At 42.4% G+C, this 19,135-nt stretch overlaps 1 protein-coding gene across 2 annotated transcripts in view; it reads right to left on the reverse strand.

Annotated features, from left to right (window-relative positions):
* Nucleotides 1-18,207, reverse strand: part of SAG (S-antigen visual arrestin) — a 26,969-nt gene extending 8,762 nt beyond the window's left edge. The window contains exons 1-14 of one of the 2 annotated variants that reach the window (XM_019503746.1): nt 17,734-18,202; nt 16,256-16,388; nt 15,704-15,764; nt 15,551-15,595; nt 15,086-15,279; nt 12,816-12,875; nt 11,643-11,710; nt 11,307-11,442; nt 10,814-10,898; nt 8,236-8,308; nt 6,511-6,648; nt 5,378-5,455; nt 3,664-3,687; nt 3,132-3,190 (exon numbers count right to left, since the gene is read on the reverse strand). In XM_019503746.1, coding sequence (XP_019359291.1) covers nt 3,132-3,190; nt 3,664-3,687; nt 5,378-5,455; nt 6,511-6,648; nt 8,236-8,308; nt 10,814-10,898; nt 11,307-11,442; nt 11,643-11,710; nt 12,816-12,875; nt 15,086-15,279; nt 15,551-15,595; nt 15,704-15,764; nt 16,256-16,324 — 1,090 coding nt within the window. In that variant the 5' untranslated portion in view covers nt 16,325-16,388; nt 17,734-18,202. Of the gene's footprint in view, nt 1-3,131; nt 3,191-3,663; nt 3,688-5,377; nt 5,456-6,510; nt 6,649-8,235; nt 8,309-10,813; nt 10,899-11,306; nt 11,443-11,642; nt 11,711-12,815; nt 12,876-15,085; nt 15,280-15,550; nt 15,596-15,703; nt 15,765-16,255; nt 16,389-17,733 lie in introns of both variants that reach the window. The other variant, XM_019503745.1, reaches the window with a different exon arrangement.
* Between the last annotated feature and the right edge of the window lie 928 nt (nt 18,208-19,135).

Below are 19,135 nucleotides of genomic sequence, written 5' to 3' on the forward strand. Positions count from 1 at the left end.
GGGGGGGGGGGGACTCCTGTTGAGGCCTCCTCCACCCCTACAGCCTCGCCCGATTCTCCGGTCTTATACAAACAAAACACAAGCCATAAGCCAACTGGCTATAACACAAAACCCCTTGGCTACAGCTTAGGTTCCCCGCCAACCTGGCTAACCTCCATATCCTTGCCAGGGTTCTCTCCTCCCGGCGTCCGCATACTTAACGCACAGCACGGCCCTGCCTGCTCTTGCAGAGCTGCTTCTCCTTAGGCTGCCAGAAGGGAACTAACTCTGGCCTTGGCCTGCCCTGCTTATAAAGGCCAGGCCCTGCCCCCTTCTGGTCAGCTGACCCACTTGGTTGCTTAAGCAACTCACACCTGTGCTGCCCTTGAGTGGCAGCTAAGCCCATGTTACCATTATCAGTAGCAGGCGTCTTAACGTCCTGCTACACACCACCATCTAGTAGCATGCACCCTAGTGCCCTGCTACAGTAGGCTATAGAAGAATCTGCAGTATTGCTAACACCAAGTGTTAAACAATCAGGAGACAGGCCACAAAAAAAAATCATTCAGCTAAAGAAAGGAGAGCAAGAGATTCTGGGTTTTATTTATTTGCCTTCGGATTATACTCATTCAATACTTACCAGGCTTTCCTTTGCAATTAGGGATGCTAAAAACACCCACCTCCCTCCCACCAACAAAAGCAAAGATCGTCATGCAAACTGTCAGACACAGCAGTTGTGGCTTTAAGCCTTTAAAGAAAAAAAGACTGAATATGAGATGCACAAAAACAAAATCCAAGGAGTTGGCAATCCTGAACTTAATTCTTATCTCATCCCTGAAATCATTAAGGAGCCTAGAGTTTGATGCCTCCCAGTCCCATGTCTCTCTGGCATCCAAGCATTAAGTGCAAATGCTTTGATTTTCTGTTCTGAGAAATATTCAACCTATAACATGGAGTTCCCCTGCCATTGCTTCTCATTTGTTACGCTTGTCTTGCTATATTGTTTACAGCCACTAGGGGATGCTCGCCAGTCATACTTACTGCCTATGGATTTGGCAGATTTTTACTCTTGGGGAATCTAGCTTGACATAGTTCAAGAAACTACTTCAGTTCAGGGGTATTAGGTGGCTTAAGCAAAGAATCGATAAGCAAAGGCTTCTAAAATTCAATCCCTAGGAGTTTAAGAGCAGTTTTTGTCCACTGACTGTTAGCTGGGAGTATGAAGTAGGGGTAATGCCTTGCTGGACCTGGTCCTGGCCACTGGGGATGACCTGGTGAGGGGACTGCAGGTCCTTGACCACCTGGGCAATAGCGATCATCACCTGCTGGAATTCACTATCCAACACAGGGTGTCAAGGGCTTACAGCAAGACTAAAGCCATTGACTTCAGAAGGGCCCACTTCAATGAGCTTAGGAGATTAGTGGGGGAGGCACTGAGGGCCCAGAAGGTAGAGATGGGAGTGCAAGAGGGATGGTAGTACCTTAAGGGGACGATTCTCCAGGCCCAAAGGGTAACAGTCCCTGAGAGAAGCAAGGGGAGTAAGAGTGCTCAGAAACCCCCTTGGCTCAGCAAGGGCATTCAGCAATGCCTGAGGACTGAAAGGGTGGCATACAACCAGTGGAAGGGAGGAGCTATCACCAAGGAGAAGTACTCCTCGGCCCGTGCGTGTAGGAGGGCTATTAGAAAGGCCAAGGCAGAGATGGAACCAGGCTAGCGTCCAGGATTAAGGACAACAAAAAGTCCTTTTTCAAGTACATTGGGAGCAAGAAGAGGGCACCAGGCAATGCAGGGCCCCTGCAAGATGCAAACAGTAATCTTGTGGCTACGCCAGACGAGAAAGCTGATATTTTTAACAGTTTCTTTGCCTCTGTTTTCTTGAACAGGGACCAGGACTTCCCACCTACCAGACGTAGGGACAATCTCGGGGATAGCTCTGTCAGGCCTTGGTTCAGTTAGGTGTAGTTAGGGATCTTCTGGAAGGGCTGGACATTTTTAAATTTGCAGGTCCAGATGCCCTCCACCCAAGGGTGTTGAGGGAGCTGGCAGGGGTCATCGCTATGCCTTGCTTAGCATTCTGGCTCAAAGAAAGGAATGCAACAGTAGGGAGGTAACACTGATTTCTGTATACATGTAGAGGGCAAGGTGACTCAGAAGGACCTGGAAATATGCATAGGTAAGTGGGTGGCAGTTACTGGTAGTTTCTTAAGCTGGATAAGTTATTTTCCTTTTGGCCACGCAGTCCTGCAACTCCCATACAACACATATAGTCCTGTGTACTCAACAGGTGACCCATACGGGACTAAGAAATAGGTTTGCTGTGAAAGCGGGTTCCTAAAACCTGGACAATTTTAGTAAAGGTTACAGATAATTGTTTCACTAGCAATTGAAGAGACCAGTCATCTATTAACCTATGAAACCTAAGGGCTAGAATCCTGCTAGCTATAAGGATCAGAGTCTTGTTTACTATGAAGGCCCTGAAGCATCTGAAAACAAAGAGATGCTACCATTCGCCTCAAGCTCAGAAGAGTCCAGTTGACCTGTACTATATATTGAGAAATCTCTGAAGATGAGGCGAGTTGTGGTTATAATCACGTGCTTGAGAAATGTGAAGGTCCTATTAAAGCCTTGCATTGAAATAATAGTAACAGCAACAAAATGGGAAAGTATGTAGAAAGAGCAACAGATTTACTACCTGTTTAATTTTTAAACAAAAGGCTTTCATAAGGACTCCAGCATTTGCAATGTTTATGTGTATTTAAAGTTTATTATGAAATGTTATGGTACTTGGAGTCTGACTCCAAAGTCTTAACAGCTACATTTAGGGTTTTTCCTTACAATAGACTTTACAGTTAAGTTCTTATGCTAATTTCTGTGTAATGTTCCCTGCAAGAGAGAAGTCCACCATGTGTTTCAGCAAAGAGGTAAGCTCAGGTGCAATAAAAGAGAGTGTGATAGTGTTATATGTTACCTCAGCACTTTCCTTCCTGGATGAAGTTGATGAACAGACCACACTTACTTCTGACATATTTCTTGCTTTCATGCTAGTTTTCTGTTATAGTAGGAATAATGACCACTCCAGCAACCATCATCATATGCAAGAGTTGGTGGCTGGTTATGTACGCAATAAAAGCTGAAATGTGGCACTACTGACCTGCATTCTCCTCAGGTTTGGGGTTCATGAGACGGAATGGCAGCTCTGTGCACACTTCACTGTGGAGAGAGAAGAGAAAGTATCAGACCCACATGCCCAGTATAACTGTCCTTTCAATCAGGTTTGCACCTCACGGATCTGGTCCAACCCTGAGTCCCACTGATCTAGAATCCAGCACCACCCATCCCTAACCTCAGCTATAATCAGTCCCCAACAAAGACCCATACTCAGATTTATCCATCCAAAACCCAACTGTAGGCAACCTCCTCTACCAATGACTGGTTTTAGCATAAGATGTGCCAAATACTATTCTTTTCTTGCTCTTTGCTATAGGCAACACACGTCACAGTCCAATTTGCATTGATGCCTAAGCTTTAGCTTATCTCATTGGCATGTTTAGATTCCTTTGCTCAAGCAGTTTTAAGGGGTTGGGGAGGCAGGGGAGGAATGATAGTTGAGGAAGGGTGAGGAAGCAAAGTGATATATCTATGATTGTAGAGTTTGGAAAAAGAAGAAAACAAAGAAGCTTTACCTGGACATGATATCTCCCAAAATGCTAAGTAAGGAAACAGAAAGACAGAGCTTTTAAACTTCTGCCGTGCTTCATTTTTCCCTCCAAACAACACATAGCCTCCCACCTGCCTGCCCTTGTCCCAGTCCCTCCCTCAGTATCCAGCACCAGAGCTCGCAAACTATTAACAATCTGGTGGCTTTGACCACTGCCAGGTGGCTGCTGTAGTCATGTCACAATGATGCATCTGTTTCAGAACTGATATTTTCTGCTCATTGGAGGACAGTCCTGAGCTCCAAGGCCTTTTGGAGGTTTTAAATAAACCAGTAACATTTAAGAAGCCCAGAGCCCATCTCTGTATCCTGCATGGTTCTTAAAAACCAAAAAATTTGGTAGACATCTTTTATGTAATTTCAGCCACAATCAATTCTGCAGGTGATACTGAAAGCTGGGGCACAGGAAATCACAAGAAAAAAACAAAAATGAGGTGGAAAGATATAGGCTGCAGATAAGGAGTGCTATTCAATCCTAAATATTGTATAGTTATACCAGCCAGGAGAAATGGAATAGAACACACAGGTGAGAATATAACTAGGAAGGCCTCACCAATTCAATAGGCATTCATCTCCCTCATTTCCTTAACATGATTTCAATACTCCTTTTAATATAAAGGAGTATGGTAGTAACTGCAGAAAAAGGGTAGGATCGTGACTGTGAAATAAGAGACTGTCCATCAGAACATCATTTTTTTTAGTGTGTTTGATGCTAAAATTCCAAGAGCATCTCCACTGACTTCACTGGTCCTTTCCTCATATCCATAACTTTGTCTACCTCCTCCTACACACAACTAAGCACAAAGAATTAAGTGAACAAAATGAGCTATTTCTCTCTCAGGCAATCAGGAAAAGTTTATAAAGTGTTAGTCTTCCAAATCCATTCTGTGGAAGGAGGGTAAGTGTTTCTGAACTTCAAGCACCATGAAGTGGGAGCCAGATGACTGTAAAAAGGAACAGCTACTTTATCACAAGAACAAGCCAAGCCACCGACTACTTTACATCCTAGTCAGAAAGGGAGAGAGTACATGGTATGGATTCAGGGGTGTACTTGGTAGCCATGGTGGTCTGAGACAAAAAGACATACAAAAAACTAGAGCTCTTGGTTAAAAAAACGATACCTTTTATTATACCAACTGGAAAATGGCAAAAAAACTGTCCTTTTCTGCAAGCTTTCGGGATCAAAGTACCTTCGTCAGGCTCTGGGTATGGTGTGCATTTGCATTTAAAGTGAATACCACTTCTCATCAACTAAGTTGCAAAAGCTTTCCCAGACTGAGCTAAATAGTGAGATAACATTACCATCTCCCAGTAAACTCGTAAAGCCTGTAGTACTCTATTTAAGGGCCAAGAAGTGCATTTTGATTTAAGCTTTTTTAACCTCCTATAGTAGAAAAGTTACGCTCTCCAAACAACAACACAATAAAAAACGAACAAAAAAGTCAAGAAACTCAGAATTCAGCTACAAGGGCATCTTGGCACCTGACAGTTCACTCTTCACAATCAGGAAAGCCTTTTAGGATTGGCCAAGTGAGGCAGTTTCCAGCAAAGGAAGCCAGACTGTCCTAAACTTTACATTCCATTCTTCTAGCAATAGACTGCCCTGTGCATTCCCCTACAATATATATATTTTTCAGTCCCTTTTTACCATCTACAGATACCAAGAAATCTACTGCACTTACCCCGAGACGATGAGCTTCACCTTGACCCTGTAGGCAACCAGAATCCCAAATACAGTCTTGTCTATCCCTTCTTTAATTCTACAAGAATGAAAAACAGAGTAGGACAATGCAGTATAGCTGCAGAGCTTACAAGCATGCAGCTAGTAAGACACAAGTGCATTCCATCCTAATTTTTCTGGGTGTAATACATTGGGAGTGCCCTTTTATAACTTGGGAACTGTTATACATCCCTTAGGGAGCTAGTAAATGGAAACAGATTCTAGGCTGAATACCATGTTTTCTTGTATACCATCAGCACCCAAATAAACATGCACCTTTTGTTTGTTTGTTTGTTTGTTTGTTTTGGGGGGTAGAATATAGAAAAACAAACTTCCAGAGTCATGGGTGACTGTGAGACATCCTCCTGGAAACAGAGTGACTAGGAAATGCAACATCCCAGAAGACAGCCTGGATGAGGCAGCAAGATCTTCCTAGTGTGGCAAGACAGCAACAAGGCTAGACCTCAAACCCTTGCAAGACGATTGCTTCTTTGCTATAAATAGCTCTTTATATAAGTTTCTCTACATAAAGTATTGTTTCTGCGTGTATTAGTAGCCGTTTGAGAACTGCGTGTTCATGCTTCTATTCCAGAAAAAAAACCCGCTTCCACACTTAAGACACAAATGCTAATCTTGGAAGGCTGATTTTGGGGGGAAAGGTACATGTGATATTGCCATGTGGTATGCAAGTGAACATGGTAAACACAATATAGAAGAAAGCAGGTAGACAGCCTCTCATCTGCAGGCCAGAATGAGCCACTCTAGGTTAAACAGGACAGAGTGATGGGTACCAGGACCCACCCACCACTGGTGTGCACTCATGGCAGCACACGGAGGGCCTCCTGCTGCCAAATGGCACTGAAACCCCACATCCATGAGTCACAGCCAACGGTTCAGTGAGATGTATCTGGGCTGCAGGCCATAGGTTGTCAACCCTAAATAAAACAAAACACTCATTTAACCAATGTCTTACTGGGGTGGGAGTGGGAGGGTGTATGTGTGCACATCTTAATGTGATAGAAGAATACTTCCTTTCTATTCTCCCTCCTGCTTTGGCAGCCTCTATTAGTAGGCATCCTTCAAAATAGGACTCACAGGGTACTAGAAGCCAAGTTAGTATCTTCATCCTTCAGCTTTCCATCCAGTGCTATCTCCCGTACCTCACGATTATTTGCCAGCAAGGGCACAAGTTTCAGTGTTGTGGTGAGGCTACCATTCGGTGGCACCTTGTCCCTGGGTGCACGTAGTGAGGGAAAGTGAGACGCACATTAAAGTTTATGAACAAAACTGGTGAAGAACATTTCAGAACAGATTCCAGAGCCAGGCATCAATTGCTCAGAACTTTCTTTAAAAAATAGCCACTATGATCTAGTCTGCATAAGATAGGCCCATTGGACCTCACCAATGATACCTCCATAGCTTCCAGCTGAAAAAGAAAATACACATCTCTTTTAGAGATATCCAATTATGAGTTAAGAAAGCTCTGAGTGACGGAGGTCTTCCATACTCCTTAGTAACAATTCCGATAGTAAGCTTCTCTCACTGTTAGAGGTTGGCAGCTAATTTCTAGTTTGAGTTAGTCTTCAACTTATTCTTTCTTTTGGATCTTTTTTGCTGGACCACAGAGTCCTTTCCCATCGGAAATCTTTGCATGTAGGTTCTTTTAAATTATGCTCAAATCACACATGTTACCAGAGTGAAGGGCATAAAAACAGAATAAGTCACAGCGCATAATCTCAGACCAAATCAAGCTGCAGTTAACAATTTATATTCTTTCAATTATTTCACCCTCCTGGCCCCTTTGAATCTTTTGAACATGGGCATTACATGCCTCGTGTTAGTGTTTCGCTCCACATGAGATACGGCCACACTAACTCTGGTTTGTAAAACTCATTTTCACCTCTTCTAGTAACTGATGGGTGGGCAGTGGACTGAGAGGCCAGTTCATGATAAGGTAAGTGGGATGTGTGCAAGAGTCCAGTTGGTTAATTTCTCAGGGCTACTTAATGAGGACACACTAGTGGACTTACTGTGGACTGTTAGGTTCTGTGATTTTAAAACTATGTGGAAGGCATCAGGATGGTGGGACTGTTCCTATACGAACATGAAAACAGTAAGAGATACAGAATCCAAATATACGTATAGATTAGCAAGCGAGTAACAATCACAGGAGCAGTTGTCAGTGGGAACTGCAATTTACAACTGAGGGCAGAAACATGTCCTAATTTGTCATTAGCCCTACCACCACCAGAAGGGACCTTTTTGTACTAAAAAACTAGTATATTTATTACTTAAGTGTTGGCCTTTTGAAGTATCATGTGCTAATAACAACTACACAAATATTGAGATATTAAATACACATTGAAAACTGTATTAATACATAACTATTCCAAATTGGGTTTGGGAAAAATTACAATATTTTGAAACTCCAACATCCTAAAAGGGATAGATTGGTGCATGACACCTGTCAGCCTCTGAGATAACTGTAAAGATCACAGAGTAGAAAATGGGGATATCCCTGATGGTCTAAAAAAAGTAAGACCCTATTAATCTGTCATTAAGAATGGAAGTAGAGCTGGCAAAAGATCTCTCAGTGCATTAAGTGAGCTGTTTGTCATGGGCCTGGCACGGAGAAAGAGTGGATCATCAAAACACAGAAGCTCACCTTATTGTCCCCCTACTTAGAGAAAGGCAAGGTGACATTAGGAAACTCTGTCCAAACAATGAGAGTCCCTCTTTTCTGGAGTGGAAGTTATTAAAGGGATGGAAAGTAAAAGACTGAGCAAGGCAAGGAAGGGAAAACAGTGCTGAGACACTCACGGTGCTTCCTCTGTTGCTACCACCTTTGAGTAATAGTCACTTGAATATAAAACCACATTGGCAACTTGTTCCACTGAAACAGAAACAACAACACATTTTTGAGGCACATTGAGGTTACACACATGCAGCATTGTACAGCCAGCCTCTACAATTCTGATGAGCTGGATGAACAAAGAGGGGCACCAGGCAGAGCCCATGCCATTTTACAGCCCAAAGGGACCATGTGGTTACCTAATCTGAACTGCTGCACTGGGCCAAAAACATTTGACTAAAGCACTTCTCTTCCTGAATGGCATTCAATCCTGATGTGAAGGCATCAAGAGGCCAAGAACTCCCCGCTGCCCTTGGTCATTCATTCCAATGGTAAATTTCCTTTGCACCTTCCCCTCAATTTGTAGCCATTAGTTCCTTCTGCCTTTCCCTGCTAGATGTGAGGACCATGCTAATACCTGGCATTTTTTCCCCAGTGAAGGTACTGACACCATTGAGCCATCTCTTGATCTTTTGGATAAACTCCACAAGATGGAGTGCTTTAGTCTCTCACTGAAAGGCATTTTCCCCAGTCCTCACATCATTTGCGTGGCTCTTTTCTGTTCCCTTCCCAAACTTTTGACATTTCTTGGCAAATGAATGCCATATACCGAGGTAAATCACCTCCCAACTACTACTTACTCCTCCCCTTATCTACACTTTCAAGGATCACATTTGTTCCAATCTTACACTTTTTTGTCCATTTGTCAAATTTGTTGTTCATTATGGCCTCAAAATACTTTTCAGAGTCACACTAGGATAAATGGCCTTGTTCTGCACATGTAGCCTTTTTTGTTCCTAGACTAATGAACCTGCATTTCTATGTTACAATGCATTTGTCTAAACGGGCCAGCTACAAAGCAATTCAGGTCACTCTGTTTGATTATAAGGTCAATGAGAGGAGAGTGTTTTCTACCCCCTCCACCAGCAGTAGTGATTTTCTGTTTAATTACAAATCATTGCTAACAGCAACGCTGAATGGCACAAGGCCCAGAGCCAGAACCTGCAGAACTTCACTGGAAAACATCCCCCAGTCAATGATGACCAGGAATCTTAGGTTTCTATGGGGAAAAATGCACAAAATCTGTTTAAAAAAAACACAAAAAGCTGTGTTTTTCCACAACCCACCAAAGGCGAAGTGGCATCCCATGGTGAGCAGTGCCATTTCTGCTCTCATTTATTTGTGCTGTGGTTTTTACCTCTTGGACAATCAACAGCACAACCCCCCACTGATTGGTTGAGAAGCAAAGACCACAGCACAAATAAAAGAGAGCAGAAATGGTGCTGCTTGCCACAGGACACTGTTGCACTTTTGGTAGGTCATGCAGAAACGAGGATTCTACGTTCTTCTGTGGTTTTCCATGGCAAATGGAAAACTAGGATCTCTGGTGATGTCTCCCAATAAAGTTCTGAATCTCTCACTTGGTGACACCCGTCATCTTTGCTTTCAAGCAACAGTACTGGATTGGGACTCAAGAGATCTGCATTCTGTTTTTGTGCAACTCCTGGGCAAGTTGCTTCATCAGTGTCTTTGGTCTTTCTCCTAACCTTTGTCTCTGGTCAATAGAAGACCAATTACAATGAAATTTTCATGTCAAGCAAGGTCCCTAAGGTAATGCTGTAATACAAGTTAAAACAATAGGAGGTAATACTGGAGTTAAACCTTAAATATCCGATTTGAGAAAACCTTGTAAGAAAGGGGATGCGCTTTGCAGTGCCAAAGGGGCCAGTCTCCTACAATGCCATACATTTCTGTTAACAAAGTTAAAATCCATTGCTGACATCAGGATTTCTGTTCTCAGGCAGCAAAATTTTAAAAGCCGTTTTGAACAGGAAATTGCAAAACAAGAAATCATCTATAAACTGAATTGTGTTAAGTATGGTTCAAGGAGGGACTGCAGATTCTTATCCCATTACCTGGATTAGCTTTTGTGACCCCATTGTTCCTGTGGGTTCTTTGTTTTTCTGTCTCTCCCCCCACCTCCACCTTACCTCTCCCTCATTTTTCCCTTCCGTCTTTCATATTCATATCACTCCGCTTTATACACTGCTCTATGCTGTCCTTTAACAGCATCTCATGAAGTGAACTTGAGCTCACAAAAGCTTGTACTATATATAGTCATATTATATATAAAATTTTATATATGTATGTGTGTGTGAGCGTCTTATTTAGTTAGTCTATAAGGTCCATCTTTATCTTGCCTTCTGCCAACTTGAGACTATCATGGCTAATTATCTCTCTGCTAATGAGGTAAAAAGCCAGACTCAATTGTGGGTACAGGCAAAGGGCTACATCTAGAGGCCTCAGAGCCATGACACCTAACTGGGGACAAGAGAGTGAGCAGATGACCCCCCTGGAGCATACTATTTTGTGAAAGGCAGTAGAGCAGCAGCACAAGAACACTGGTAGGGATATGGGGTGGGACAGGGCAGTTTCATCTGTTTAAAAATTAGTAAGATTACTAGGTCGTACATTGCTCCAAGTGCTGTTCAATCACAAGAGCACTCTGCAGCCCTCGCAGGACTATGGACAACAGTAAAACCTTACCCATCACTTTGATCTTCTTCACTGTCTTCTCGGTGTTATTGGTCACAGTGACTGTGACAGGAATGGGTTCACCATGGTAGTAGAGCTGGAAGAGTCAGATTGGCAATGCTGAACTTGATCAAGCAGGAGGGCTGTCTCACAAATAATGCAGTTCTAGTCCCTGCTACATGCAACAGAAAGCCTTGCAGATTGGAGTGGTCAATGCCCCCACACCCACTTAACTACAGCCATTTCCAAGGGCCTGATTCAACACACATGGAAGACAAGAAAAGCCTTTCCAATGACCTTAGTAGCTCTGCTGAGTCCTGAAGAGAAGAGCCAAGGAGCTCATGCACTCCATTTCCAAGCTTCTCCCAAAAACAGAGCTCTTGATTATAAGGGCAAATGCAGGTTGACCCCAAACACAGATCTCAAGAAAAGGCCATGGGACAGTGAAATAAGTATATGAATCTCAATGATGATCATCCCATGCTCCCTGGCCCAGATTTCTCACCTCTTTGCTGAGGGACGCTGTCAAGTGCAATGGTTTACTTGACATGAAAAACTGCCAAGTGGTCTCAACTCGAGGTTGAGGTCCTGGTTCTTCCACAGCAAACTGCATCTTACGAATCAACAGGCGCACAGAGTGCCTGGAAAAGAGCAAACAGAATGGCAGTTAACAGAACAGGACCTGCTACCGCACTGAGATGGTGGCTTGTTTGTGCTCACACCTTCAGGAACATTCCTAACAGGAGGGTCTGACCAGCAATTTATGAAGTAGATCTGAACAAGCTGAACAGCCTGCGCTCATCTCCCAACCCGCCAATGCTAAAAACACTCATTCTGTTACCTTTTGCGAATTCTGTCTTCCAAATTCTCTGCATGGAAAGCTTTAATCTCAAAGTCCACTCCACAGGACTTCCAGGCCAGGAGAGAGACAGAGAGCAAGAGAGAGAATCTGTAAAATTGGAGTTCTAAGGCTGGGAACATTTTAGTACATATTTAGGCATCTTTCTATAATGAGGACTCTGCAGGTGTCCCTATGGTATGGAAACGTCACCCTGAACTTAACAGCTGGCGTTCCCACTGAGAGGATAAGTGTTGTAGACCTAAACTTAAATGTGTACTCTATGTTTCTAAAATTTCTTGGTTATGCCAGCACCTAGAAGTAGCAGTCTTTCATAAACAAAGGCCTCCTGTTTTTCAGTGTCTGAAAACAACTCTATGATCAGCAAAATACCCACTCTTGTTCCAGCAGGGCTGCATGTAATTTAGATAATTCTGCAAAGGTCTATGTAGGCAAGTGGCATTCCTTAATGATTTGTGAAACATTTTGCTAAAATATTTTGTTTTAGCAAAGCAGATACTCCACATACTCCTGTGGCACCGTGTTCCCAGCATCTGCATTATTCATCTCATACACTCACTCTTGTCATTTGGACAAGTATCCAATAAAGTGAATGGAATTTTTTCGTTAACTGCATCAAATCTGAAGAACATATCATTACCTTGCAACTTTCCTTCACTTCTGAAGCCAACATCTCTCTCTCACATATGCTATAGATTAGTGTGATACATTGGCATGGTCTAACAAATCAATACATTTTAAGCATTTGATTTCTTCTACATCTGATCCAACTGGATATCTTGCAAGAACCCATTAAGCATTGCCATGCTCATTCCATTTGGGACTAACTTCAACAGTGCACTGAAGGGAATACCTCAGGTTTGATCATGTGCTTATTTTTTATAACAGATATGCTGTTAGTTGACTGTTATTAACAGCTGGATTCAGCGCCCTACTCCAAGTGCCCAAACTCTGACTCCACAACTTTCTCTAGCTTGTTTCTTGTCAAACACAAGCAGCATTCACAACTTGCAGCCTTTCCAGTGATGAGACGTATATCTACCCCTGTTTACCTAGCTCTTGCTTCTGTACTCTTCAAGCCAGACAAATATTTTTTTTTCAAATTATCTTCTTCCCAATGAAAACATTGAGGATATAAAATCCTGTTGGTCTCACCTTACTGGCATCACGAGGGGATGGCTGCAAGCAGACTGAGCAGGGCAGATTGTCTGGAAACTGAAGGAATGAGGAGGCAAAAAAAAAGTTGTTTAGACGTCCAAGCTCTTTTCTTCATAAAATAACGTAATACTCATGAAAGGTGCAAAACTCACAGCCCTAGAAGATGAGGCCCTTTAGTCATCTATAAAAAAAATGTTAATAGTTGTAATATGCCCTCTTCTTCCCCACAGCAACCTGCCAAAAGAACCAACACTCAATCTGGAGGGACCCCAATGATTCTGTTATTGATTAATTGTGTTACAGTACAGCTTAGAGGACTGAAGTTAGACTGGTGCCCTGTTGCTGGACAGTATGCACACAAACATACAAGGTGAATGAGTCTTTACCCCAAAGGGGCTTACAATTAAGACAAGACAGAAAGGGTAGGAGGAAAACCAAAGGGTCAGACAGGTGAAATGACTTGGCTGAAGTTCCACAGCAAGTTAGCAACAAAGCCAGGATTAGAACCAAGAACTACTGGCTCCTAGCATATATGATAATTCTGCTTCTCCTGTTGGGGGAGTGAGAGAGAGAGTCACAAATGAAATGCCCTGGCAGTTGTTACATTTATGGCATGATGAATGTCTTAATAGCATCAAATGCTACACAGTCAGCCAATTTATGGCACTATAAAATGACAAACCATCCACAAAAGATGTTCCTCATATAATGGAACATATGGTATGACATCTTTGTGTCTGGTTTGTATAGCACCTTAAATTGAACATATGGCATGTCTCCAGACCCAAGGCTGTCCCAGTGAATGCTGTCAATCAGCTGATTTTCAGCACTGGGTCTGGGACAGCCTTGTGCCAATGCTGACACTCAGCTGTCCTGCGTTGTTCCCTAGAAAACTTGGGAACAAGTAGGCTACATACATGTCTGGCACAGAGACTTCATGAAGTCCCTTCAGAACACAGCTGTGCAAATCTGCTTTTGTCACTAAATACCATCCTGTATGTTGGCTCTTAGACTGGCACCCTTCAGTATTGTATCGGAATATTTTCCCAGGATCTGAGGATATTGGGCAGGAGGATTAGTGCTAGCGTAGACAACACAGAAGGAAGGATGCAAACATACTATAAAATGTCTATTGTTAGGCAGTGGCAGCCAGGTTAAACATCTGAACATTTCCTGTTATGGTGGACCCCAACAACCTTCCAGTCAACACAGTGCTTGTGGCCCCCTCAAGGAAGCCATGTATCAAAGCAATTTCTAAATCTTGACTTTTTAGGGCACTTCATAACTCAGACCCACCCTAGTTCATTGTTCTGGTAACGTATAGCAACAGCCAAGAGGGACCTAGGGGTAATGATTGACCACTGTATGAATATGAACCGTCAGTGCAATGCAGTGGCCAGCAAGGTAAACACCACGCTGGCATGCATCAACCGATGCATCTCGTGTAAAACTAAGGAAGTGATATTCCTGCTGTACTCAGCACAGGTGAGACCGCAGTTGGAGTACTGCATCAAGTTCTGGGCACTGCACTTCAGTAAGGACGTGGAAAAACTTGAGAGGGTACAGAAAAGAGCCACCCATATGATCAGGGACTTGCAAGGCAAGCTATACGAGGAAAGGCTGAGGGACCTGGGCCTCTTTAGCCTAAAGAAGAAAAGGTTGAGAGGGGACTTGATAGCAGCTTACCACTATAATCAGAGGAGTGCATCAAGAGCTCTGTGAACAACTGTTCGCTAGGGCACCCCTAGCGAAGACTAGGACCAATGGATACAAATTCCTGGAAGGCTGCTTCAGGCTTAATACCAGAGAAAACTCCTTTACAGTCAGGGTGTCTGGACTGTGGAATAAACTCCCTCCAGAGGTGGTGCAGTCACCTACCCTGGAGGTTTTCAAGAGGAGAGTGGACAGTCACCTCGCTGGGGTCACTTGACCTGTTGTCTTCCTGCCTCGAGTGGGGTGGCTGGACCTGATGATCTGCAAGGTCCCTTCCAGCCCCTAACAATCTATGAATTAACCCAGTTTAACAGTCATAAAAGTCACCACATTTGTCTGCATTTTATGAGCAATTTCCTGTGAGCAACCAGGAACACCATCCTACTAAATGCTGAGCACATTTGGGATAATTAATAAATAAGGCCTAACCTTTGTTTCAAAGTTAGATTATTAGATTTGTTATTATTAATCCCTTCCTTCAGGTAGCCTTGGAGCACTCACAGCCCAGATGGCAATGGACAAGAAGGAGGCTAGAGGCTTAGTGAGACACTTACTGTAAAAATGAAGGGGTAAGCATTGCGCCCCAGCTTCTTCAACAAACGTTCCTGTAGTGGGGTGAGAGAGTCTGGCTTGTATGCTGGTGGGTACAACTGCAGTCTATAGTAATACAGATCCCTTCGGAAGGCCAGGCCAATCACATCAATGTCTTCTTGGCCATAACGGAATGCACAGGTCAGAGTCACATACACTGTAAAGAATACACACAGCAGATTACGCATGCTCTCTGGCCCAATTCCAATTCATCTTATAAAGAGCACCATAAATTAGCTGGATAATAAGACTGAAGCTCTGGACATGTACAAACAGCATGCCCAGTAACTAGAGCTTTTCCTCGCTAAAATAGGACAAAATGTGTATAGACCATGTAGACCCTAGGAAGCAAGATAAATTATTGCTTTGCTGTGGGAGATCACTTTGAAGAGAAATGGAAATTTCTGAAATTACATAAAATATCACACCTGTCTTCTTCTTGACAAGCTCAGGATCCACATAAACAACACCAACTAGAAACAAAAAGAGAAAAGAGTAAAAATTAGGCAGTGTGGAAGAAAGATGTTATCTCTTAGTAAGAGTTGAAAAAGAATCTGTAGCAAGGATGCATCTATACTTACTGACAGGTTCCACGCTCTCTACTTTGTCAATGAAGTCTCGTTTCCCCAGATAGACAGTCAGCTATAGGAAGGAGAAAGACATCCCAACTGAATAACAGCCAATCCTACAACATGCTAAGTATGTTGCCTGAGCTGGCAAAAATATTTAAGCATGAGTAGTTCCCAGGGACATCAATGGGACTATTTTGTCGTTAAAATATTTAATTGATCAGAGTAGTGTGCTCAGCACATTGCAGGATTGAGTCTCACAAGTACAACACAGCTCCTCGCCTTAGAGGCTCAGAGCTGTACAGCTATGAACTTCTGCATCATCAGACTGAAGAGAAAATTAATGTTGATTTAGACATCTGGGTAGCCAGCAAAGGCATTGTCCAATGGAAGGACAGGAGGTGAGTTGCTATCTGAAGTAACTTTTCATCATTTTGTTGATCAAAAATTGTCCATTTTCTGAGTATTACATATATACAGCTTCCTAGGGCTCAGACCTGGGCCTGAATATAGAACAAGTTGTTTCTTGTAGTGGCAACGCAAGCCAATTCTTGAGTTACTTACCGACTTGTCACGTGAAGTCTTCCTGAAAATAACCTGCCTCCGGCCAGAGTTCTTTGCAGGGCAGCTCATTTCCACACGTGGGTGTGTGACTGTACAAAAGTGAAGCCTCCTTGCAACAAAAGACCTTCAGGCACTGAATGAAATTAGAGCACAGTTATGTCTAATGAGGTAGAAATTCTTAACTCACCTCTATAGTACCTTAAACAAAGACTATCCTCACTATGCATTATCTTCTTAGCAGATGGTCCTTTTAATCCAAGCCACAATCCCTTACCACTGTTACAAGGTGGGTAATTCCTGCCAGTAGAAACTATTTCATTAGAAAATTTGAGTTACAACTTCGGTGCTGGGAGAATCTTTTTTTTTTCCCTTTCTTTTTTAACCTATTTGCCTACATTCAAGCTCCAAAAATAAAGGCAAGATCTCAGTTTTTAAGCTACCAAGAGAGTGATGCAGACATGCAGCTGAATCTTCATGTTGCTTTGGAAGTGAAGTGGAAACACAGCCACATATGGGACAGCCAGTCAGTCTTTAAGGAAGTGATTCTCAACTAGGTGCTCTGGCAAACATGATTCACAAGATAAACACACAGATTTTAAATTGGAACTGTAGTCTGAGTTCTTTGCAACAGAATAATTGCTCTACTATTTTTCTGTAATCTAAAAAAAAAAAAAGGAGTGAGAACTAAGAGCTGGAGAGGGGTGCCTGAAGTCTAACAAGGGATACCTTGAGTTCAATGAGGGGTGCCTTCAGGTTGAGAACCACTGCTTTAAAGGAAAAAGATGTTAAAGTTTGACCCTTTAACTCAGGATGCCTTCCTTTTTTTCTGCAAGGACATTTCCATTCACCTCATATTTTCCATCTTCCCCCAGCCCTTACACCTTAATGAAAATTTTTAAGCAAAACTGTATAGTTGGCTGTTTGCTTTGTCCCTTAGTAACATTGGTGATGCCATAACTCAGCTGTTACTATAATTTTCCCCAAATATTAAAAATAATTTTTTTTAAACTAAAATTTTGCAAAGCTACCTTGGAAAATGACAAAGCTAGACTACTCCAGAAGGCAGAAAATGTTTATACTTTTGATCGGATGCTCTTTGTTTTTCCACCCAGTTTTCAGCCAGTTCTGCTGCTTACGTTGTCAGCTTGTAAAGGTTTAGATAGAGGGTATAAAAGGTATTTATAGGGACAATTTATGCTGTATACAGACATACAAAAATTTTCCCCTCCGGAGAAAGTTCAGTTCAACTTTGGAAACAATCAATCAGTCAGAGGGAACATCAGGACAAGTGAGACAAATATTTAGAATTTCCCCCTTTGCTGAAAGCAACAGCAATTCATTTAAGTCCAGAATGAAATTCTTTGATGAAGCTCTGAAGGGAACATATCCCTCCCCCACTGGCACACTGCAGAGTGCAGACCCAGAAGATTTAGGAGAAAACAAAATACCCCCATAAAAATAGTCAAAAGTTAAAATACCTTCCAATGTCTCAAATGTCACAGCAATTGCCAGAAGAAAACATTACACAAGGAATAAGATGAGAACTCCTAACACTGAACAAAAGGTATTTTCCAGGCAGACAGTTCCTATTTATCCTTCTTGTGTGTGGGAGCAAACCACTAGCTTCCAGGTGAGAACCGAGCACAATTTGTAGTCGATTTGGAGATGTTTCCAGCTCTTAATGTCCAAGATTTCAAGAACTAATCCCACTCAAGGAGTAAATAATGTACCTAGATTAAGATCCATTTGGAAACTGGCTAGGTCAGCAGTGTTGGGTATTACTTAAGGGAGCACAGGCCTGATGAACGGGTCTGCAATGTCATTGCCAGACTCATAGCTGTATAAGGACAACACAAAGACTTACAGAGAACGGGAGGGTTATTGCTTTGTTCTAAAGCTCTGTCTCCATCTTCTATCTATTGTAGTTACATATCATACAGCTAATAAGAAGCTAAACATAAAGACCCATTTGTGAGATGCTTAATTTGCCAGCATTAGAACAAGACTCTATAAATACTACATAGTCTAGACTCTAAGGGTTGCAAACACATCATCATAGTTATTTTCACAAGCTGTAAGTTCATCTATTGTTGCTCCACCAGCATTCCCCTGACATGTTATGCACAGAATATAGATTGCCAGCATACTGTTTGTTGTTCCAATTAGTTTAAAAAGGAGAAGTGACAGATATCCATGTTTAAAAAATTAGAGTCAAGAGGAGCAAAGAAATTTGATCAATTTAGCTTCTTTTTGCTCATGAATAGTCTGAAAGGAGTTTGTTTTGCCTTGATTGCAATTTGATTTTGTCCACAAACCAGGGAGGGTAATTTTTGGTGAGTAAACTATTCAAAAGCAGCTGTATTCACCAGCTCATTTTGGTTAGAGACAAATCGCATAGTACTGCTTCTGTTCTCTCCTTGAATAGACTCTCTTGAGAGTGTGTTTGAAGGAGCCCTGAAGGGAAATCCAGTTTGCTTTTGGGAATAGTCATCCAATATTTACTTGAAGTCAGCACAGCAAATTTTCATGCATTTCTGAAGTGGCCACAGTACTTGGTTAGGACAGTATTTCTCAACCTTTTTATGTTCAAGGCACCCCTTGGAAAATACCAGCTCTTTCATTTTTAACTACAAACCCAACACAAAACCCTAAAGAAATTATTTTGCAAGGAACTCAGAAAGACCACAACAGGTCTGAATGCTTTTGACACTCTGGGTTCCTATTCAAAATAACTTCCCTCCCCCTTGTGAATCAAGTTTGCATACTTAACGCTAAGAACAAGTGGCACCCTGGCACCCTGACAGACACTTGTAAGGATCTCAAGTCAAACAAGGGTGCCACAGTACCTTGACAGTGACTAATATAAGGCTTGTGCTCCTA

This window comes from Gavialis gangeticus, unplaced genomic scaffold (assembly GCF_001723915.1).
Source record: "Gavialis gangeticus isolate Ggan-Ray unplaced genomic scaffold, GavGan_comp1, whole genome shotgun sequence".
NCBI lineage: Eukaryota > Metazoa > Chordata > Crocodylia > Gavialidae > Gavialis > Gavialis gangeticus.